The sequence below is a fragment of the Zerene cesonia genome, chromosome 7, assembly GCF_012273895.1.
Source record: "Zerene cesonia ecotype Mississippi chromosome 7, Zerene_cesonia_1.1, whole genome shotgun sequence".
Lineage (NCBI taxonomy): Eukaryota > Metazoa > Arthropoda > Insecta > Lepidoptera > Pieridae > Zerene > Zerene cesonia.
The window spans coordinates 1,709,243-1,735,127 of NC_052108.1; the positions used below are offsets into that span (position 1 = coordinate 1,709,243).

Consider the following 25,885-nt stretch of genomic DNA (forward strand, 5'->3'; position numbering starts at 1 on the left):
TTTCCTGAAGTATGTCAATTTTAGTACATTTTTGGAGAAGACCCAAACCACGTTTTAGGTATTAAACGATACCATCACTGCTTACCTTTTTCGTTTTTTCTTCACATTATATCTTAAACTAGACGCTCGTCCCGGATCCGCCCGGATATCAAGATTCCTTTTTTATCCCACGGGAGCATTTCATCTAGTAAATAAAGTAAATAAAGTAAAAGTATCCTATCACCCAAGTCATTTCGTACGTACCCTGTCAGTATATCAAATTTTACCTCAATCCGTTCAAAGTTCTGAACGTAATCGACGGACAAACATCCAAACAAACAAACTTTCACATTTATAATATTAGTGTCATAATAGACGGCAATGACTGATTTATATCCCGTGATATATTTCAAACAAAAATATTACCAAACAGTATTACCGTGGTTATAATACGAGTAGTCATTTCGACATTATTAACATCCTTAAAATCCTTGGGTTTGTGCAATAATTTAGACAAGAAACTCTGCCAGATATTAGATCTACTTATATAGTATTTTTTACCTATATTTATATGATATCTATACCAAATTTAGCTCTTCTATAATATATATTGCCAATTAAAAGTTATCCCACAAAAAAATGTTTTGTATGTAAAATGTAGTTTCCTACACATCGATATGAATTTTCGTCATCGTTCAATTGTCCCAAGCTATAGTATAAATGTAAAATATTCCTTCCCCAATGTCTTCCGTCGCTGTCACGCGACTCGGTTCCTGGTACAAATGGTTATTCGGTTCAATATGATCAAAACGAAATGTACTGAAATGTACCTACTATGGTACCTACTATGACGTATATTTTATTTACGATTTCGCTAAAGTAGATCGTGCTCTTTTTAATTTTTTATTATGAACTAGTAGCGCCCCGCGGTTTCACCCGCGTAAGTCCGTATCCCGTAGGAATATCGGGATAAAAAGTTGGCTATACGTTATTGCAATTGTCCAGCTGTCTACGTACCAAATTTTATTGCAATTGGTTCTGTAGTTTTTGCGTGAAAGAGCAACAAACACACACACACATCCTTACAAACTTTCGCATTTATAATATTAGTAGTAAAGTAATAGTAGTATTGTCGATATACTACTAAAACGCTTTAATTTCCTCTAAGCATGCTTGTATAACTTTGGTTTATATTCATTAATATTATAGAGTGGAAACTTGTATTTTGTGTATTTACAACATTTTCACGAAAAAACTCTGAACCGATTTCAAACATGTTTCACCATTAGAAAGCTGCAATGCTGCAGTACTGACTGACATAGGCTATATAGGTGCCACGGGCGAAGCCGGGGCGATCAGAGCCTTACACTTATTATTATAAGACTGAAAATTTATTATTTTTGTAGATATTCGCTGGACGGTGCCGGCGGTTTCGTTCCCGCTGCGCCAATCAACTGTAAGCTGTGTCTGGACGACGCGACAGCTGATAATGTGACCGTCATATCGGGCTGCGGCTGCGCATTCTGCACGAAGGTTTGTTGTTGTTGCTTTATACAAGTGTTACGCTAAGCAATTTTGTCGGTTATTCTCTTGAATATAGGTGCTGTAGTTGTTTGGTTGGTGTTCTTGTATATCTTGGTGATTTGAAGGGGCGTATTGTTAGTTTTTTTTTAGAAATTAAAAACTTTTTAACGGATTTTAAACGCGATTTATTCATTATATTATTAACCCGACGTTTCGAACACTTTACAGCGAGCGTGGTCACGGGGAGACTTTAATTTCTAAATGTATAATACTCGCGTAAAATCAAACACAAGAAAATACTAGTTTTTTTTTTTTATTTTAATTTAGCGGAAAATGTCATGTGGTTGAGAAAAATATAATGTTAAGCTAAGTTTTTCGGTGATGATATCAAAAAAATATTTATACTTTTATTAGAATCCCGTAACAAATTAAAAATATAATATAACAGTGATGTGAAGTGGTGTTGAAAATCTAAATAATTGCAAGTGACATTATAAACAGTGGCTGGAGGTAAATAAAAATTTTCCATCGAAACTTTGTAAATAACAATCTAATTACCATTCGCAGATCATAAAAAACTTACCTCGAGCAATTTCGCTGCAACTCGCGTTGTCGATGCAAATGAAATTGGAAAACATTAGCCTTTTGTACGCTCAAACTGACATTATACAGAAATGTATAGAAACATCTATTTCGATCGCACTTTATTTGTTCTGAACATTCTCGAAGGCCGCGGAAAGCTGGCTTCTAGATTATTCTCTAATTGTTTAATCTGTTATTTAAATTGCGATCTATGTCGCTGTGTTTATTATCTTACTTTTTACTTTTTCTTACTTTTTTACTACTCCTTATTTCTAGAAATTTTCTGTACGAATATTATAAGGAGGTAAAGTTCTGGTAAAGACGGGCCGATCTCTCTAGTACAGTGGTTAATGCGTGAGCGAAGAACCTAGGGGCCCTAGTTTCGATTCCCGGTGGGGACTCACAAACGAAATGGCTAAAACCCGATTGTTCACTAAGAAATCAGTGAAACAGTGTAGGTAATTTACGTGTAAATATCGCTACCTATTTAATTTATTCCCTGAAAAGTATTTATTTATTTAACAAATTAAAAATATTTACAAATAAACAATTAGATAAGTGAATAATATTGTACATTTACTTAATATTTTAGTATAAGCAGTTTTAAAAGAAAAATCAGTACATAAATATGTAATCAGTGGATTATAAATGCAAAGATTTATAATAACGGTTCCATCTGTTTAATAAAAAAAAATCGTTAAATACCACGTGTTTACGGAAATTAAAAATTCGTTTAAAAAATTGATTATTTAGATTAACTAATAGCAAACTTTATAAAACCACATCTGTGTTTTCTTTCGTCTGTCTCATAATATACCTTGATCTCTATTCTAAACGCACTTGCATACAACACGAAGGTCTACATTAACTGGTTGCATCTAACAGCCACATAACGCGTTCATATAAAACAATTAAAGATAATCACCCATATGTATAAATCACACCATGAGACATATTAACCCGAAACGCCACAAACCACGTCCGTCCCATTCCTACTGACGCGATTAGACAGAGATGGCGCGAGATAATGGGGTCGCGTAGAGGAGAAGTGTTAATAAGATAACGACCGTCACAGAGGTTAATTAATAAATCACGCGTGATTCATATATGAATACGATCTATTCGATCGCATCCGATGGATCGGTTTCGTAAAATAAACTCTATAGTCGGGGAATGGAGAAAATGCAGTCACCTAGACTGCAGTTCAATGTTTCAGTGGATTTCTTGCAAGGATATAGGAGGAAAATATATTACAATTAGCTGCACGCCCCGGCTCCGCCCGGGTTGTCATTTATCGTAATTAAAATTATTTAAACTATCCTATCTCTCAAGTTGGATCGAACTGCACATGGTTGTGCGAATTTTATTATAATCGGTTAAGTGGTTTAGGAGTCCATTGAGGACAAACATTGTGACACGAGATATATATATATATATATATATATATATATATTAAGATATTATAATGAAAATATATTATATAGTACAAGCTGTAATTCGCGGCGCGTGGTACCCGGGTAAGAAGTAGCCTGTGTAATAATCCATACTTATAAACTTTCGCGTTCTAATATTATATTAGTAGCATAGGATTAAATTGTAAGCCGTACATTGTGGATCACAATTTGTCAACAGATTACAATCTCGCGGTAATCTAGAATCTATGTAGGTATTGCGCAGAATCGTCTTTTTTTGAAAGGATATTATATCATTGGTTTATTTTAATTTTTAAGTATAATGAAAGTCAGATATGTAGGTCACGCGTCGCCGCGGTATGGCGAATAACTCAGATTCGAATTTCGCCTCATCCTATTCTTTAAATCGTTTTCAAATAATAATGCAGATTTTTTGAATGTATGTTTTAATACGATAGGTAGGTATATAGGTTATACTTGGTGTCCATTTTAAGTTAAAACATTGCCGATTTTTATAAATATTCTAAGCTGCTTATAAATTAATTTTCTAGCTTCGAAGCTGTACCGACTGTTATAAATTTTCTGAGCTATCCAATTTCATTTATTTTACAAGGAATTTGATTGAAGATTCAGATGTCGTCCCAGTGTGGATTTTCTTTTAGTGTGGAATGATCCGTGAATAAGGTCCGTTCAATTGAGATTATATCCAGCGATATAATTGCTTTATTTATAAGAGAGAAGTCGAGCCGAAATGTATACGCAATTTTAGCTTTGATATAATTAATTTCATAAGAAAGACGGGAGCGATATCCGCTGAATAGATTTCATTGAATGAATCGTTCATAAGTTGAACCGTTCAGAAGTAAATTTATAATTATTCTGAGCTTACCTATTATTATTATTGTTAGAACCTAAGAATTGTTGGATTTATTTTTTAATTTATGTTTATTAGTTATAGTGTATATGTTTATTTATAGTGTATATGTTTAACTCTAAGTTATTTTGGTTTAATTATTCACTCACCATATAGAACTTACTTCCATAACGGGTATGGTGTCCTAATTCAACAGAGTTCCTTTATGACAAAAAAATGGTTGCCTGTAAAGTCGGTTTTACGGGCGAAGATTTTACGTGAGAACGTCTTTTTCTCGGTAGAATATTTATTGATATGAATATTATTAAATTGCACAATAGGAACAAGGAATTGAAAATAAGAATTGCACAAATTTTAACTATAAAAAATATAGTTTGATTACTAAAAAGACAGAGACAGACCCAAGCACGCGCCGATTCAATGCGCCTAATTCTCTAGTGCTGCGCGCGCGGCGGACCGATCATAGTTCGGTGACTCATCGTAACGTTACCGGGCGTTACACTTTTTCATGAGTGACTCCGAGCCGCAACCTAATTTAAGACGTTGTCACGTCAAAAAAAATACAATAACAAAAACATATCTCATAAAAACGGAAACTAATCTTTCCTTACTTATAACACAAGCAAATAATATATAACAGTACATTTGAAAACAGTTCTAACATACAACATTTTACATAAAAATTTAAGTAGTTAGGTAGTTACATCTAAAGGTAACTCAACAGAGAATAGAGAAGTGTAGTGTTCCAAGTTAAATGAATATAAACATTTTATCGCGAACATAAAAGTGAAAGAGGCTAAAATAGGGGTGGTTTTTTTTGTATACATTCATGAGATGCATTACACGCGAAGCCGCGAGTAGAAACATAGTATCTATTTTATTATTATTGTTTAGTTATAGAAGCGGTTCTCCTTTTGTTTTTTTTAAACGCAAGGAAGGTCTCCTCCGTGGTACGGATAAGACCTTCCTTGCGTTTAAAAAAAAAACGTTGAAAAAGAAGTTTGCCGAATCGGTCGAGCCGTTCCCTAGTTTTACGCTTAGCAACATATTTGGCAATTAATTTTTTATTTATATAGATACACATAGGTATATAACGTATCTGTTTCAACGACACAATGACATGAGATATTTGCTTGTAGCTTAGAATCCATTCATAGGAAGTTATTTGGATACTGAAGAGCCCTAAAAGGAAATTGGTTCTGTCGATCCAATTGAAGATTTTATATTTCATTAGTGTTTAGTTATATTAGTTACTAGCTGTGCCCCGCGATTTCACCCGCGTAAGTCCGCGTCCCGTAGGAATATCGGGATAAAAAGCCTTTATGTTATTCCAGTTGTCCAGCTGTCTACGTACCAAATATCATTGCAATCGGTCCAGGAGCTTTTGCGTGAAAAAGCAACAAACACATACACATCCTTACAAACTTTCGCATTTATAATATTAGTAGGATTAGTTTTATAGTTTAAACGTTTTTTTCTTTCGTCAAATTACTGTTAGTAACCGACAGTCTCCAAAACGAAGGAGGTTCTCAATGCGACGGTATATTGTTTTTGTGTGGTAACTAGGAAACTAATCCTTTTCAATCGATTGCTGTGATTTTTCTATGTGATCGGAAGTTGTCGTGTTTGGTACCATTTTCGAATTTGGAGTGGTACTTCCCCCCAGAGACGTCGGTGACTTTATAATAGGAAATAGTTATTTTAAAACTTGTACTTCTATTATATAGTAATAATATGAAACTGAAGAGTTTGTTTGTTTGAGCGCGCTAATCGCTCATGAATTACTAGACCTATTTCGAAAATACTTTCACCTTTGTATATGTGCTGCGTGACCCCTCAGTGCTATATATGTACAACGTGCGAAGCCGAGTCGGATTGTTAGCAATATAAAGATATCTAGTCTTAAAATGTGAGGAACTGTATCGTTAATGTTAAATAATTTCTTTGACAGCCAATAATCGTTAAAACCTCGAACGTATTATATCCGATTAATAAATACCTCGATAATTGTCATAGTAACAGAACAAATATCGCAGAATGAGCGTGTATGTATCAACGCTTACAGAAACCTGTTTTAATGTAAACATGTGGTTTTTGTGGGTAGAGGTAAATGACATTGAGTTTCGTGTATGTGTTGTGTGATATGTTTGTATGTTGACTGTACATGACATTTTGTACATTTTAATGGAATTACCATCCAGGATTATTACCCAATACATTATATGTCTATTGTCTAGTACTAGCTGCGCCCAACGGTACAGGAACACAGCGTGAGGAACCGGCATGTCCAAGAATCATAAGTTCTACGACAGGTGACGTCCGCCAAACTGCATTGGCCAGTCTCTTAGATTGCCTTTATCCTCATAGGAGGCCTGTGTCTCAGTGGAACCATATATAGGCTGATAATGATTACAAAACTAAATAATAATCCTATCCTACTAATATTATAAATGCGAAAGTTTGTAAGGATGTGTGTGCGTTTGTTGCTCTTTCACGCAAAAACTACTGTACCGATTGCAATGAAATTTGGTACGTAGACAGCTAGACAACTGGAATAACATATAGGCCATAAAATTAATTGACCGAAATATTGTACAATTTATTTTAAACTTAATGATGATAATGACGCTGTCTTTACCAATAATTATGATTTGTAACATATTATAAAATATGCTCCTTATAAATAATATAAAATACAGTACAAGCTTCAAAGTAACTGGATTGACTTTTGCGAATTTGGTTTACCTGAAAGGCTTTAGTATATATGAGCTCTAATATTATAAATGGGAAACTATTGTTTTTTTTACATCATTTTGTATGTTTGTAACGTTAACAAACAAAAACTAAGGATCGGTTTCCAAAATTGCAGAATCTTTCAGAACATTGTATCACAGGCGAAGCCGCGGCGAACAGCTAGTACTGAATAAAATGAATTAAATTTTAGTAAAAAAGATTTCATCATTCCAGTCTATACTTAAACTTAAACCAATCCAACATAAATTCACATCCGCCTCAAAGGACAATTAAAATAAGTACTCTATTTGCAGTGCAGTGCAGTGACGCAAAGGATAAAAATATAATCTATCACTGAAACCCGAGCATTATGCGCACTAGATGAAATATCGATGACCTATGATAAATGTCGATGACCCGGTTGCGAATAGACTGCAAAGTATTAACCTAGAACTTCTATATATAGGAGTTTTATGGTAATTGCTTAGCATAAGTTCTATTTTACTTAGGGCTTTCTTTGGCAGGCAATTTGTTATGACTTAAGACACAAAGCAATAGGATTGATTTGCCTTCATTGTTTTCCAGCTTTCTACAGCGAAAAATTCATCTATGGGACAAAGTGTATTCTTATGCAATAGAATTCGTCATAGTATTAAAGAGTTTAGTAGTGCTAAATTTAATACCTACATAATTTTTTTTTTATAATAGATCAAGCAGACATTTGACCACAGGTCTACCTGATGGAAAGTAGAAGTGATCTAGGTGGTGACATGTCTGCTTGAGAGAAACCTATTCACTCTCGCCTTGAAAACATCCCGATTATGACTGTTCGGAAAAACGGCCGCCGGCAGAGAATTCCAATCTTTAGCAGTTCGAAAAAATTTATATAAGGAAGATGAAAATCCATGGAATGTTTGCGCTTCGCGAAGAACCACAAGACAGTTATTTAATGAGAATAGATGTTATTTTAAAAGTGCAAGTACAGGGTTACTTGCCGACTCTTCTCAGTAGACACAACTTCCTGAACCGGTGCTTAATGTTAAAACTATGTTATGACGACTCAAAAGTGCTTCTAGAAGAAGTCTTATTGAATAAATAAATTGAAAGAGTATGGGAGTCTCAGGTCATATGCAAAGTTTTAAAGATAGTCCACAAGTTGGAATCCAATGAATTAATTTAAGATTAAATTTACCACACTATTTACAGGATATAAAGAGCGTATCGAATGCGTATCACGAATGCGGAATTTACCAAGAAACAAAACACGAATACATTTAAAGCTCCCACCGAAAACAAAAGTGAACGTCGACCTTTATTTTTCTCACTGCCGCGTATTACTGACTTCAAGTGTAATCGGACCCTTATATGTGTTTCCGTATTTAATAATAGATATATTGAAGGATAATAAACTCTTCGTTAACAAAACTATTTAAATCGTATCAATTTAAGCGGCAATGCTAATCGTTTCCCGGTTGTGATTTTTTTTAATGTGGCGAAATACTATTAGCAGTTAATTTCGTATTTCCGACGTTTAAATGTGTGTGTGTACAAAAATGAAATGCACACTCGCTTCCTTGTTTATACAATATTTTAGGAAACCCTTAATTTATCATCATCAGTGGCACATATATGTTCCCACTGCAGGTACACGAGCGCCTTATGAGGGTTCAGGTCATATTCCACCAGGCTGGCCAAGTGCAGGTGGGCAGATGTCACATGTAGAACCTTCGAGCGTGTTGATGATCGTGTTGCTTTCCGATCCTGATACGTTCCTACGGTCATAGTATATACGTGGTTGAGAGTAGAGTTCTTAGTCTGATAATCCCAACTCAGTAATAAATGTTCATGAAAGTTCTCATTTACATCGAATCGTTTACGCCGCGGTCCGCGCGTGCTTACGCCATAACAATATATTGTCTATAGGCAATATTTACCAAACTAGTCTTTCGCCCGCGCTTTAACAGAAATAGTGAGTCCTGAAGTTTTAACCGCATAGTGTCCGTTCCCGCGTATTATCCGAGATAAAAACTATCCTATGTCTTTTCTCGGGTCTCGAATTATATCTATAATAGGGTTAGTGGTTTCGGCGTGAAGAACAGAATACAGATAGTTCGCATTCTTAATATTAATAGGGCCTAGAGCATATATCTCTCTCCAATGTCGAATAAAAATAATAAAATAATAAATCTCAATGTTTTAACGCCTTCAAATTCTCAGGGAGTCTTGAATGATTTAGTAGCAATATTTATTAATTTTTCAGTAGTATTATAATCTTAAAACATGGTCTTTATAGTAACATGGACTTAAAGTTTAAAGAGATAAATCTGAAGATAACCATATACAAGATGCTTTAGTATAAACTGGAGAATTTCATAAAATGTAGGTACGACGTTAAGCTCTTGCACAAGCCTTGCACCGTTTGCATTTCCCAACAAAAATTGCTTTGAATCTATTTTTAAAGTGGCATACTTGGAAGGTTTTAATCTTTCGCGTTTGAGAATAAGGAGAATTCACAGCATCGCCGTGTCATTAAGGTGCGCTCCAGTTTACTGGCATCTTGGGGCTGCTCTGTTGGTAATTGGGTCATAACTTGCACTAATGATTTATTAATTATCGCGGTAGTATATACTGAAGCATGTTCTCCGGTTTCATTGATGGGTTTAAATTGATTTAGTCCATAATTGGTGCGTCTTAAATTAGGTTTATTCCTTTTGGTTCCTTTGGTTGTGCGGTCACAATAATTCTTTATTTTGGTTTTTCATTTCTCGAAAGAGGAACCAATTTTGTTGATTTTGTATTTGAAATATGGTGACTTTTCGTGGTCCCATTTTAATTTGGTCTAGTTCTAACAAATTGAAGGTGGCTTATTAAAAACAAAAAGCTGTTGTTGAAACTTTTGAGTATTCTTAAAACCTGTCCTGGGTTTTAAAATAATTCAAAGCCATTCAAAGTTACATAACTAAATAAGAATGTTATTAAAGAAACATACTGTTTTAAATTCATGTGATCGAGCAAAACCAATTGGTTGAAGCTGGTACAATCATACCGATTAGTATTATTAATTGTCAATATACCTCTTCAGATAGTGATGTTTATCGTTGAAAAATCGACGTAACAAAACTATTCAGCTCATAATGGTTATATAGTTAATTAGCTGCGTCCCGCGGTTTCACCCCGTAGGATTATCGGGATAAAAACTTGCCTATATGTTATTCCAGCTGTCTGCGTACGTAATTTCATTGCAATTGGTTCAGTAGTTTTTGCGTGAAAGAGCAACAAACACACACATCCTTACAAACTTTCGCATTAATAATATTAGTAGGATAGTAGAATAGGATTGTATAAGATAGATTTGTTCACAATTATTATACTTGTCTTAAATTGTACCATTCGTAGAAAAAAACAATATGATACTAATGTATGTTACACGTAAATTGTGTAAACGTGTGCTGACAACAATTTTTACTAAATTATTTCATAACAAAAAATAAATAAGAAAGTTTAATGGAAGCCGCTGAACAGCAACGAAGACTGCTCGAAGATCATGATACGTATCGGGTTCCAAAAGAAAATCTACATGCTTTTCTTCCGGAATACCACTGAAGACCTCTAGAGTCAATGCCGTTTCAGATTTATGATATCGAAAAGACGCAATATCTATACTGAGCAATTATATATTTCCCTTAAAAATTACATGTTCCATTTAGCAAGCGTTGTATTTATCGATAGATATCTACGAGCTGGATGGGAATTGGGGCGCTGCATTAGTGGGTGACCCGGCCCGGCGTGCCTGGATATAGGTCAGCTTTGAGCTGTGCCAGGTGCAGTGCAAGGGCGATACTGTATTTATAACTTTATATATGATTAGCTGCGCCCCGCGGTTTCACCCGCGTAAGTCCGTATCCCGTAGGAATATCGGGATAAAAAGTTGTCTATATGTTATTCCAGTTGTCCAGCTATCTACGTACCAAATTTCATTGCAATCGGTTCATTAGTTTTTGCGTGAAAGAGTAACAAACATCCATATGGATGTATGGATGTTTGTTACTCTTACAAACTTTCACGTTTATAATATTAGTAGGATTCATAGGTTATGTTGTGACAGCCATTTCAGTATACGCGTTGAGGTATATATATGATCCTTATTGAAAATAATACGTGATTTGTTCCAAGTGTACAAAATCAGGGGATTCCTTATTTTGTGCTCTCTATGAGTTTTATCGGCCTTTGAACAGATGCCAACTGTATAAGACTGACTGTACTGTAAAAGACACTTTGTAAAAGGCTTTCAAATTAGTGACCTTAAAAAAATACAAACGCAAAACAGCAAATATGGGTCGACGTTGAGGAAAGAAGTTGCAAGACCAAATAGGACACAAACTATATTATATTTCAGTAATAAGTTAGTATTAATAATCTTATAACACACCGTACTAATATATTTCAACTTTAAATGCATTATCAAATATTCAACAGTTTTAAATGTCAAAAAGATCTCTATTCTCTCAAAGATTAACTTGTTTGTGTTGAAAGCGTCAGGAACTTTTATCCGTCCGACGCCAGTAATGTTTGAGACGGCTTATTTTAAACTTTTTAATGCCATTAGCTTAATAAAAATAACTCGAGTGTCGCCATTGTGCGTCAATTCATCTCGACCTTTCGCATTTTCTTGCACCATTCATGAAAAAATATCCCAAGTCGAGACGACCTTTTTCTATTATCGCTCGAGAATTGTAGAGAGAACGTTGTACCGGATCTCGGTCCAATTAAATTCTTTTTCAATCAAACTTTAAACGGCTGCCTCCAATTTGTTGTTTTACGCGTTTCTCATGGGGGCGCTGTGATTGGGCTGCTTTTGTATTACTGTTAGGTTTAGAGTGCTTGTTTTTATCGATATTATGCTGTTTTGGCGGTTTTCAGTCGCTCTTGCTAGTTTCAGGACTATATTACCATATTTATTATTACTTTATTCTTATAAACATCGGTGCTTATAATTCTCGCGTCCTTATGGATTTTTGGGAAATATCCGAGCATTCGATACTTAGTTAATTTGGACATCGTATTAAATTGAGTTAGATGTTAATTAAAAAAATAAATTAAAAATTCTTGATTTATCATTCAGTATTCATAACCTCTAGATTGTAAATATAAAACAATCTATATTTATTATTAAAATGCAATTTCGGAAATTGTTTTTGATTTCCAATTCGATAAATACTACAAATTCATTCACGCCTAAACAGTTTTTCTAATTAATAAAATAAGCTTAAACTTCATCATATGGTCATTCTTACTAATGCATTATTTCCGATGTACATAATTCAGACTCATATTAAGTGTAAATACAAAGAAATACGCTTCTAATTGAGACGCCTCTGACTGATTTGGGAATGTACTCTTATAAAATCATATAAATTAATTGAATTTTTAAAGACTTTGAATTTATTAAAGGTACCATTGACTTGACGGATTTTCTTCTCATTAGCATGCCCTGGCCTTCCGATTGTAACAATTGCAAATATATCAACTAATTAATTTAGTTTTAAGCGAGTTGTCAAGTTATCTCGAAGTATTTCGCAATGTAATAATTTTTAAATTAGGGATGTCAACTGCTAATTTTTGAATATATAACGGTATGTTTGATATTTTTTTCTTGTTTTTAATCGACTTTACCAAAAAACAGAGGAGATTCTCAATTTTATAATATTAATTTTCAACTGATTGACGATACATTTTGTGTTTGGTAGGAAATTATTGTCGTGGGTCCATTTTTTAAAACTAGAGTAGTTCTTTCGACTTCAGGGACGCCGGTTGTATAAAATAATTATTTATAACTGAAATTTAGATTATGTCATATTTTTGTTAAACTTGGTTTAAACGTTGATTATTAAACACGTAATTAAAACATCTCTATACACCTCTAAAAATCGGTAGGTATGCTTAAATTACAAATTGCCGACAACCCTAACTGCGAGCCGGTTTAATTAAAATAACACCCGCGAATATCTAACCACATAATGCCTTGTACAATTCGCATTATAATGATTAATTTTAATAATAACCAGCTGTCCGCCCCGGCTTCGCCCGTGCTATATATATAGCCTTATAGCCTTCTTCAATAAATGGGCTATCTAACACTGAAAGAATTTTTCAAATCTGACCAGTAGTTCCTGAGATTAGTGCGTTCAAACAAACAAACTTTTTAACTTTATAATATTAGTATAGATGTTCGCCTGCTTTCTCGGTCATTTTGTGGAAGCGAAAATAAGGTTTTATTTATTTAATAGCATTCCTTCTCAGCGAATGTTCGGGGGGAGTAATGGATTTTTTTTGGGCGTAAGTGGATTTCTGGGGTGGAGTTCGGTAGCCTCTGCGAATTCGCTAGGTAATTGGGTAGTGTTTGTGAACCAGTTTTTCTATGGCTTATTGATTAGGTTCACGTCAAATTAAGGTTCGAACTTATGGTTCGAGCTATTTACTCAGTTTTCGGGGGTTATATTATTGTGAAAATTAATGAGTTTTTCTTTGTCTATATACGTTACTATGTTGTTACATAGATATTTAAATAATTAGCTGTAGCCTTTTCATATTATTAAGTTTCTATGCAAAACTAGAGCTGCTGAGCTTTGCACGCGTAGTCAAAGAAAAAGACAGACATGTGTTTGTTCCTTTGTTTTGACCGTGTTTAGTGATTTAAATTTCCTCAATGCAAAATTCCTTCAAATACCAATAATCGTTCAGTATAATCGTAATAGAGTCATAAACATCTTCGCATTTGAAAAACTTTCTTAGTTACTTTATTAGTTAGATAGAAAATAACTGAATTTAATTGCGGGTGACCCTCGAGTCTCGAGAAACACTCGGCTGAGATTAATATCCGTAATTAATCTTTTATGTTACCGACAAGACTTTGTATTCACTACACTCGTAATATCCACAGAAAATGACAATTTTTAATTTATACTCCATAAAGGTTACACGCGAGATTAATACATCGAGTTGTTTTAATTAATAATTACAGCGTAAATATGATGTTGTTCCATCGGAGACATAAATTCTTCTACCATTCGTGAAGTTAATTACACACTACCATATATAACGTGCGTGGATCCTGGACTTAACTGATAAAGAAGCAAAATACGTAATAAAATGAATAGTGGGGTAGGGGGCAGATGATATACATCTGTTTTACAGATCGATTTTCTTCACGGACAAGTAGGTAGATAAGGTGATCAGCCTTTTGTGCCCTGCCTGACCGAGATTTGCGATTTCTAGAATAGAAACCAAGAGCCTTCCATTATACGCTCACGCGTTAACCACTGCACCAAGCAGGTGGTGCGTAATAACTCCATCGCAATTATATACAGGATTCGTTATTAAAACCACTTAAACGCGCGTTTAATGAGGGGCACTTGTGAATTAACAGACTCAACGTCTTCGTATACGGTTCAAGTGATTATAAAGATTGTATGTCACGATAATTTTCATTGTTTCCACGTAAACTGGTGGTCAAGGTTTGTAACGGGTGTGCGCTGGCTCGTTTGCGCGCTAAATTGGATGCCGTTAATGGTGTGTTTGGATGGTGTTGTTTGTTGGTTTAAGGAGGTTTTGTGCACGTTTTAATATCTTCTTAATAGATTTTTTTTTCGAGTCGCATAGTTCTGTAGGAACAGATGTGGTTGATGAAACGGTAAATTGGTATACCATTCTAGCAAACCCTCTCCTTTGAAATCGATTTCGACCCACTTTAAAGGGACAGATTTAATTCAAACTTTGTACACCTATCAGGGGTCCGTGACGATACAATTATTTCATAAGTTTATCTTATTATCCTGATCAGGATCGCTAGGTTTTTTTTTGTGTACGCCGTGTACCAAGCCTAGTGAGACAATTAAGTTGATTGTATCATTTAAGTTATTTTTAACTTTGTTTTTAAATAATACCTATTATTGATGCTCAAAAGGTTTGAATGAGTGGTTGGATGCATGAATAATAAAGTGGTTCTTATCTATACTTATATTATAAAGCTGAAGAGAGTGTTTGTTTGTTTGAACGCACTAATCTCAGGAACTACTGGTGCGATATAAAAATTCTTTCAGTGTTAGATAGCCTATTTATTGAGGAAGACTAAAGGCTATAATGTAAGTACTACGGGCGAAGCCGGGGCGGACCGCTAGTTCATTAATACTGCTCAAGTAGAGTCTGTGAGAAAATAAAACGAATTCAATTTATCATTTATAATAGCTAGAGCGATTTAATTTGAAGTTAAGTGAATCGTAATGAATGTCAATTTAACTTAAATACAAAACCGATTAAAATACCGCAAAAACATATTTTAACAAAACGTTAAGATAGTTCGTAAGAGCAGACGCCGAACGTACGAAATGCAAGGGATTTTTAGTTGTTGAATATTTAATTCACTCATTTATTTTCTTCTGTAAATGTATGGTGTGAGAACCCTCTTGGGGTCAAGTAGGTGATCAGACTTCTGTGTCCTGCCAGACCGAGACATTTTTTTTTTGTGCGTCCCCACCGGGAATTGAACCCAGGACCCCTCGGTTCTACGCTCACGCGTTAACCACTGCACCAAGGAGACGGTCAATAATGTATAATATTTAATTAAAATACAAAATCTCAAATTATTTGAACGCACGTGGACTATCATAATTCATATTTCAAAACATAGATGAGATTGCAAAATAAAAACACAAGGTCCCCGAATTAATTGGCCATTTTACGAATATTCGTTATGTTATGAAAGTGAGCGGTCGGGCACACGTTTTTACAAATAATTTCAATGTCGCCTCATAGGCGATTTATGTATATATTTGCATCTGTTCAAAGTCATTGTACACTATGTTGAGTCTCAGTTATTAGTTGTATTGAGGGTTGCATTTCATCATCATCATTATCATCTAATTTTTGTTTCTAAGTTTTTTTTTGCGTAAAAAGTAAAAGGTACAAAGTTCTAAACTATTAAATCGGCTACAGATAATAATGTCATGTCCGTGTGTATAAAAAATCCTGAGATAAATAATTTAAAAAATGTTTATAGGTACATTTTCTTATTCTACATAGTTTCACGTAAAAAAATGTGTGTGTGTGTGCATCTCTTCTCTTATGGCGATGAAGAATTCATACCAGTTTTCGGATTACAGTGTAAATAAGTGGAATGCACGATGCGATTTAGCTAAGAATGCGAACCTCAATAACATTAATGTGGAAAATGTTGTTTTAAAAATACGATTGGAAATACTTTTTTTCATATCAACGACGGATTATTAAAACTTCACAATAAATTAAAAACAAACTTAATTGCTCAAATTACATTATTCGTTGAATTAAGCTATGACGTCACAATATAGCAACACGGAACGGATCGGACGGATCCTATTCTTAGTTGAATTGTACTAGTTAGCGTGTAATATCGCGACACGCATGCAGCGGAACTTGGGTAAGAGTCGAATAGAATGAGAAGGTCGCATTTCGACCACCTTGTAATATTAATTAGAACCTTGTCTTTCGAAATTAGAATAAAATATAGAAGACGCGTCATTCTAAAACGCTTCATAGAGGTTTATACGTTTCGGCTAGAACCAGCCTCAATAATTTCACATATAATTTAAACTTTATTACTACAATATACTTATTAATAATAGTATAATTTTCAAACATCAATACCGAAATGAAATCACGCATGAAATTTTATAAGAAAACTAGCTGCGCCCCGCGGTTTCACCCGCGTAAATCCGCATCCCGTAGGATTAGCGGGATAAAAAGTTGCTTATATGTTATTCCAGCTGTCCAGCTGTCTACGTACCAAATTTCATTGCAATCTGTTCAGTAGTTTTTGCGTGAAAGAGCAACAAACACACACACATCCTTACAAACTTTCGCATTTATAATATTAGTAGGACTAGGACTAGGATTAGTAGGATTTTATCAAAGAATCATCTCGATTTCACAGTGTGTCGTGACTTCAATAACACATTAGACATAACGTATCTATACTGTGTATATTTAAGGAATTTTCCAGACGTCTGTCTACAACCGCTAAGAGCTAATTTTCTAAATCATATTTGCGGTTAGCGCGCGTTTATTTATCAAACGACTTCAAAAAACAAGAGGTTATCGTTTCGACTGTATTTGTTACCTCGTAACGTATTACTCGGTGAAGTTGTGTATTTCTTTTTTGGTCTATTAAAATTTCGTCTAAGTCAGACTATTTAAAAGCGCTTTAGTTTTTTGTTTTGTTAAAAATAATTATTCATTAGAATACATCAGTTTTTGTCGTTTTAGTTTTGAAGTTTTGAAGTTTTAGTCGAGGTGATTATCATACAGTGACGCTATAAATGTACCAAGACAAGATGCTATCGTCTGTGCTCATTTTTTACATTTTTATTAGGCCCAGAAACGTATTTCTACGTGTTTATTGTGGAAAAAGCACGTATAATTTCTTAGCCCAACCTTAAAGCCGGTAAATGGTTGATTGTGCCCGTAAATTGAATTCGATGTTTATCTACACTAGCCGATTGCCCCGGCTTCGCTCGTTGCTTTCTAATTGTATAAACTATAAAAAAGCTTGTCGAGCATTGGTTCTGTTTTGCGAAATTATAATAAACAAAATAAAATCACCGCTGGCCGAGAGGCAAGGCGTTGCTACGGTATGGTAAAAAAAAGGATACGAATCCCGCCTCGTGATGGTGATTTGCTCATAAATATCCTCAATACATAAAAAAAAACTCTCTTAGTTCAAACTATAAAAACAAACTACGAAGTTAAATACACTGATAAATAATTTTTGCAGAAACAATGAAATGTTCCCATCAAAAGTGACTAAAATGAAGATAAAGGGCTAGAATGCACAATATGACGTTATTAGCGGGTAACCAGTTGCGATCACGATATGGCCGCCATAAATTCAAGCCATCTGACATGAATGGCTGCAGTGCATCGCGCTGTGGGCACTAGGCATTGCGTTTTCTGCACTAACGCGTCGCGATTAGCGCGAGCGGCTATCTAAAGTGCTATATAATTATACTAGCTGTTCGCCCCGGCGTCGCCCGTGGTACGTATGTAGCCTCTGTCACTCAGTGAAGCAGCTTTGTAATGGTGAAAGAATTTTTGAAATCGATCCCGTGGTGTTTGTGTGAACTCGCTGTAAACAAACACAAAACAAAAGTTATCTCTATATTATAAGTGTAGATTCTACTACTCAACTCAAATGTTTGGAATCTTTACTGTCGCAAGTACCGAGTCCGACTCACGCTTGACCATTTTTTTATATATAACGCTAGAATTCAATGAATTCAGGTATATTGACAACGTGTTTTAGAAATATAGTATTACATATAATAAATTTGCAATTAGAGACTATGTATCCATAAAAACTACTCGATATGTGCACTGTAAATACTGAATTCGAGATAAATGCCTCGCAACAATGTAACGGCATCCCATCATACCGAAGCTTAATGCACATATTGCATTATATTAGTATTCAATATAAAATTGTTCCTAGTAATCCTACTATCCTACTAATATTATAAATGCGAAAGTGTGTAAGGATGTGTGTGTGTTTGTTGCTCTTTCGCGCAACTACTCAATCGATTGCAATGAAATTTGGTTCGTAGACAGCTGGACAACTGAAATAACATTAAGGCAACTTTTTATCCCGATATTCCTACGGGATACGGACTTACGCGGGTGAAACCGCGGGGCGCAGCTAGTGTTATAAACGAGACAGTTTGTAAGTATGAATGGATGGATGTTTGTTTGTTGTCTTTCACGTAAAATATGCTAAATGGATTTTAATTAAATTTTACAATAATAGCTTATTCATCAGAATTAGACATGAGCTATATAAATACTAGCTACTTATAATACTAGATACTAGCTACTAGTAAGTCAGCTCATACTCTGTCCCTATACCAAATTTTTCTCAAAATCCGTTCTGTAGTTTCAGCCTGATTGACGGTCAAACATCCAAACAAACAAACGTTCACATTAATAATATTAGTGCGATCAAAAAAGTTATATGAAAACGAGTACACAAGTGTAAACTTTATATAGAATTCGAAAATTGCAAGTGTTAACTACTCACACAAACATAAAAAAAAACATTTGTGAATGTGTGAGAAAAATATAATTTACAATTGTTCACAATAAAATCTGAGACCTGGAGAAGATTTTTGGGTAATATTATATTACATTTAATAGAACAAGATAGGTCATAAATTGAATGTAAAACTTATATCACTTGAAATGGCGACGAAAAGAAACATTAATAGCTATCAAATTAAGTCTGAAAGAAATTGTATTAGTTAGTTCATTATTTAATTTCCTTCTATTGTTCGGAAGGTAGTTTTAAAAGTGGTACGCCCTGCACGCGATGGGTGGGGCGACGTTCAATGACTATTTACGGACTATTTATTCGTTTTCGAGGCGCTCGTTTATTGAATTAAATGTTGTGAAATTGATTCCATTTGTTACGGTTTTGTGTGTTTTTATAACATGTTTTTTTATAAAAACAAGGCTTGTGAGCTAATGCTCACCTGTATTGTATGTGGGAGTCGAGCACGCTTTGGTACGATAAAGTCTAGAATATATCACTAGCCTACTATCTCCTGAAAGAAAAATCGTATTATAATATAACTAGCTTATGTCCGCGGATACGCACACGTTAAATTCAGAGTAGTGTAATAGATTTTATTATACATATAAACCTTTCTCTTGAACCACTCCAACCATTAAAAGAAACCCCATCAAAATCCGTTGTATAGTTTTAAAGATTTAAGCATACATAGGGACATAGAAAGCGACTTAATTTTACGCTACGATTGCAATATTTAAAAATGTTCACATTCTCGGTGTGAGAGACGCTAGTTGAAGCCGAGTGTCATTGTTTGCACGAAGTATATATCTAATGCACAAGATAAACTATTTATTTTAATCACCAAGGACGTTGTGTTTAATCATCTCTTATGTAAATTTGCTTCTGTGTGACTGCACTATGTGTAACGTGATCTCGCTTCATGTACGAACTCGCACGTAATAATTTGTTTAAAAAATTTTAAAATATTGTAAACTTTATTAATATGTCTATTAGCTTCGTAGTGTGTATGCACGTATCCTTTCCAACGCTTTTAGACTCGATTTTGGACATTTTAAACGGACAGATTTAATTGTGTACTCTTATGAAGGACTAGCTGCGCGCCGCAGTTTCACCCGCGTAAGATCGTATCCCGTAGGAATATCGGGATAAAAAGTTGCCTATATGTTATTCCAGTTGTCCAGCTGTCTACGTACCAAATTTCATTGCAATTGGTTCAGTAATTTTTGCGTGAAAGAGCAACAAACAAACACACACACACATCTTTAGAAACTTTCGCATTTATAATTAATATTAGTAGGGTTAGTTGGATATAGTAGGATGAGTTTATCTTATTATCCTGATAAGGATAGCCAGGATTCAATAAATTTATTTACGCATACAGAACAAGTATCACAGATTAGTTGATTCTATAATTTTGGCGTGTAGTTTTAAAAACTATTATAATTATTGTATACATTGCATAGTAATAGATATTGAACAAAAAAACTAGCTATCCATTTGGTAGATTTGGTAGAGATAAATCATTTTCTGCTCATTTAACTCAACTGTAAAATTGGTTTATTATCCTGTTGGTTATAAACATATGGAATTTGCGATTCCACATGACATTACAAGTCCGTTAATGTTATACATTTCAACTGCCTTATAACTGGTCGACCATTACAACTCATTCTTACTCGTGCTCACAGCATATAATCTGTGAAATGGCTCGTCCCATTGTTGTTCTAATGATCTAATCACACAAATGACGTCATCGTGCGTGATCACAGTTATCGATATGTTTGGATTGCTTTCATTACCCGGTCATTATGACCAGTTATATCTGTCTAGTCATCACGCAGTCAAAGGTAATAATAATTCTAGATACAGAAATCGTATCATAGAGTCGGTCCGTTGCGACGTGAAAGGAAGACTTATGAACAAACAAACTACATTTAGTGGTTTGGCCACTGCTGTCATTAATACCAGCTGTGGCGAGGCTGTAACTTGAATGATCGAATGATTTAATACACTTTATATGAACCAATACAAAAAGAAACTATATAATCAGACACAAACACTCAGACTCACACAGCTACGACAAAACGGCCTCATCACTACACTATATCCAAGCAACTTTAAGCGGAAGATTATAAAATGATTGATTGATGAAAAGGTTATAATTTGTTTATTATATTGAATATAACTTGGTCTTGTTTTGTTGTTAATTTTGAATAGCTGGATCGAAAAACCTATGATAGATTATGTTTTACTTGAGACTTTGTTATAGAACAAGTACCTACAGCTTAATTTTAAATGAATGTCAAAATAATTACAGACACTGCTGAAATTTTTAAAGAATAGAAGAAATTCGATTACTGTGGCGGGATCACCGGTAGCCGAGAGGGTAGGCGTTGCTACGGTTTGGCAAAAAGACGCGGGTTTCGAATCCCGCCTCGTTATCAATTTTTTTCAATTCTTTCAAAGTTTCAAATTTATAAAGCACTTCAATGCTAAAAAACTAAAAATCAAGAATACAGACACGGCTGCCAATTTATTGCAGCTAACTTATGCCTTATCTATAGTACGCTCTGGCAACATTTAATTTAAAATTTATTCCATTAAAAATACAGATGCAAAATCAAACAGTGGTATCTTAGGCTATATACTGTTTCATATAATTTGAAGATATTTATCACTATTTTGTTCTTGACGCAAAATTTGAAAGTATTTCGAAACTCTATAAAATTTCCATCAGCATTTAATGAACTCAAAATTGTTTTCTAAATGTGGAATGTGCGTTTAAAGTTTAGTTTTAAATGTTAATAAATGAGAAAATGTATTAACTGTCTACCTATTTTAATCAATTTCTTAATTAATCGCCTTATATCGCTTATTTTTTGTTTTTATGTGAAAAACCTGAAATTTAAATGAACAAGACTTATAAGATAAGGCTTACATTTCCTCGAAGTCCTAATGACTTCAGATATTTTTAGTTTTCAGGGTGGTGTCATTTAAATAAACTCTCAAAGCGAAGGAGAATTACGTAACACACAAGATTCATGCAAATTATTCATAATCGCCGGTCGTTTTGTACCCGCCTAGCCGTTTATGTATACATATTATGTATGCATACATCGGAAAGTTACCATGCATGCATATGTGTGTTATTTTCAATGGTTTCTAGAAGGTTCCACTACAATTGTTGCTAATTATAAACGGTGCAACTGTACTAATATTATAATGACGTAATGTTTGTGTGTTTGTCACGTCTGGATCATCTAGACCTGCTGAAGCGATTTTGTAAATTCTTTTACCAATAGATTGCCACGTTAGCTGTAAGTGACATAGGCTACAATGAAATTATAAGAACTAGCTGCGCCCCACGGTTTCACCCGCGTACGTCCGTATCCCGTCGGAATATCGGGATAACAATATGCCTATCTACGTACCAAATTTCATTGCAATTGGTTCAGTAGTGGTTTTGCGTGAAAGAGTAACAAACACACACACATCCTTACAAACTTTCGCATGTATAATATTAGTAAGATTAAGGAATGGACTAAGAAGGGTTAAAAAAAGGATACGGGCCTCCGTTTCCTCCACTCACCGTACGAAATCTAATAGCATTTCGAACCGATCTCTTTTGGGGGGTTGTGGTACCTCCCTCGATGCGAGCCGTCCCAATACGCCAAAGCATGTTCGACTCCCACATTAAATTATTTGTTTATATCATATTCGAATTTATTGATGGACAGATCGACATTTGTAAAATAGGAAATGGAATATTTTTTATGAGAAAAACAGGGCAAATTGTACCTGTTTCACATTACGCGATGGTTATCACAAACCTAAAACACGTATATATTTACATATATTCACGAATTTGCGGAGGCAATTAATGTCAAATATTGCTTATAATAAATAGCCGAATACTGTTTCGGTCGAAATTAATTACGTGTTTAATTAATATGGATTGCCCTCGTTTGAAAGGTATTTACATTAACTGGAAATTGGTATAATTTATGTTAAACGTGAGTAATAATGGTCAAGTTCGAGTCGCGTTAATGCTCCTGACATTAAGAGTAGAATGGGCGTAGTAGACTTGTTCTGTAGACGATTTTTTTTCATATTTCCCTACTGATAAGTAGATGCATAAGATATTGAAGAAGATTTGTTGGTGGGAGTAAAAATAAAGATTAAATTGTATGAGGAGAGATATAGCCAAAAAAAAAAGGACTCATTGTTTTCCGTTTACCACTTTGAATTTATAATTCGATGATACAAAAAAATTGTAACGTCGACGATGTTTTTATTTATTTATATTTTTTTGATCTCAATTTATGTATCTACGTATAAAATGTTCAAACAAAATGACTGATACGTACGTTAATTTATATGTTTTCGTATTATTTTATTATCCGACAGAAAGTAAAAGTCGTAATCGTGTTGACGAAATTGTGTCATCTAATATATAAAATTCTCGTGTCACAGTTTTCGTTGCCATACTCCTCCGTAACGGCTTGACCGATTTTGATGAAATTTTTTGTGCTTATCGGGTAGGTCTGAGAATAAGGCAGAACAGCGTTTACCGGGTCAGCTAGTTAATATATATCATTTTGATTTTGGTTTAGTTTAGATGGAGGTACGTTTATTTATATTTAGGTGTATCATGCTACCAGCATTCACCTTGCCACTTATCGTTCGAATGCATTTTTAAATTGGTCCAAAATTGTTGTGTTGTCGATTTAGTTGACAATAAATGTACAAGTTTAATTAAGGAAGCAATTTATTTTTCAATTGGTTTTTTATCGTCTTTCATTGTTATTATTGTTTTCTTTTTAATAAAATAAACAAAATATGTTAGAAGGATTTCCCTACAACAATAATGCTATCATAGTCTAATAATTGTTATTTATTATTTAATTGTCAAATATTAAATGGCCACACGGTGCGTATCGTGTACCAGGCAAGCATAACAAAGGCTGCGGTTTCTGCAACCGGTACGTGCACACATTCGTATTCGAACCGCACACGACTTTGTGAATTACGTCAAACGCTTTATTTAGCCTTACATGTAGTTCAAACGTGCACGCGAAGTTGCCGAACAACTCCTACGCGAACGTGTCGCCCTGGTACTTTAAGACACGGCAAGGATTCAAAGGAGCCTTAAAGGACCTGTTTAAATTGAATTTACATTAAGTTAAAGTCGTCATAAAGCTTTGTGAATAAGTTTTTATTTCCACGCAAATTAAATTACAAATTGTTTCATAATATTAATTATGAACTTTAGTGGAATCGTAAACTAGTAAAGAGCTGTACTTATAAACAAAACAAAATGGCTCATTTACATTTTTTTATCATCGAATCATTGACTTGACTTGATGTAACCGGATCGGATATTTTTCCACTGTCAAATGGGTGTTAACATTGACGGATACTAGAAAAAAATCAAATGTAATGTTGTAAAAAAAAGTGTCTTGAAATGGAATAATCCTACTAGTTTTATAAACTCGAAGATTTGTAAACACGTATGTATGTATGGATATTTGTTACTCTTTCATGCAAAAACGGTTTGTTGTTTCAGTATAAAATGTGCAATAGATTACAATCTGGATTAGCACATAGGCTACTTCATACCCGGGTACCAGGCGAATGACGCCGCGGATTATAGCTAGTAGTACATATTCACGAATCCAAAAGGTATATAAACTTGCACAGTATTTAAGCAGTACGAATAAAGTGGTAAATAATGACATAATTACAGTAAAAGCTATTGTGCTTTTGAAAAGTTTCAACCAACAATAACAGTTGAATTATGAAAGACCCAGCAATATTCGGAATATACTGCACGTTGAGATTTTTTGTTCAGAGTATAAAGTTTTTATAACGAACCAACTAGGATTGCACGTTTGTGAAAATTCGACGTCAAATTTTTAGCAATACTGTAGTAAAACAACTATTATATTATGATCCTAATACGTGTATATAACACTCAATAATAAATATGAAAAGACCCATAATTTATATATGAATGGTCATCACAGAAAATATTGTTCTGTCGCTAATTTATAGGTCATGTCCAATGCAATCCACCTACTAATATTATAAATGCGAAAGTTTGTAAGCATGTGCCTATGTTTCTTACTCTTTCGCGCAAAAACTTCTGAACTGATGGCAATGAAATTTGTTACGTAGATAGCTGGACAACTGGAATAACATATAGGTAACTTTTTATCCCGATATTCTAACGAGATACGGAATTACGCGGGTGAAACCGCGGGGCGCAGCTAGTTTTTTATAAGAAACAAAGCCGAAACGAAAAAGTCATTTTCCTTTTGTTACTCGTACATTCGGAATGTCACATTAATTCCGAGAAAGATTTATCAGTAATCACAAATGCATTAAGTGCCTTCGTTTCATTTCGTTTCGCCTCGTTTTCAGTTTTTATAAGGAAAAGTCGACATTTGGCGAAATTGGTAATGGATTTCGGAATTGATTTTTTTTTTTGCAATTATTCAATTATGTTTGATTCCATGTTGAGGTCGAGCGAGTATTTGTCTCGTTTGGGTTTTCAGTTATCATTAACAACTTTTGTATTCAGACATTATTTTCATGTAAAATGTGAGCAACTTATTAACGGTTACTAAACTATTACTAAATAAAACATATTCAATTTCGGAATAG

General features: G+C 34.3%; 1 protein-coding gene across 1 annotated transcript in view; it reads left to right on the forward strand.

Annotated features, from left to right (window-relative positions):
- The window catches only part of LOC119840715, a 113,855-nt gene that overhangs the window by 66,329 nt on the left and 21,641 nt on the right, over positions 1-25,885 (forward strand). The window contains exon 6 of the mRNA XM_038367429.1: positions 1,386-1,512. Coding sequence (XP_038223357.1) covers positions 1,386-1,512 — 127 coding nt within the window. The remainder of the gene's footprint in view (positions 1-1,385; positions 1,513-25,885) is intronic.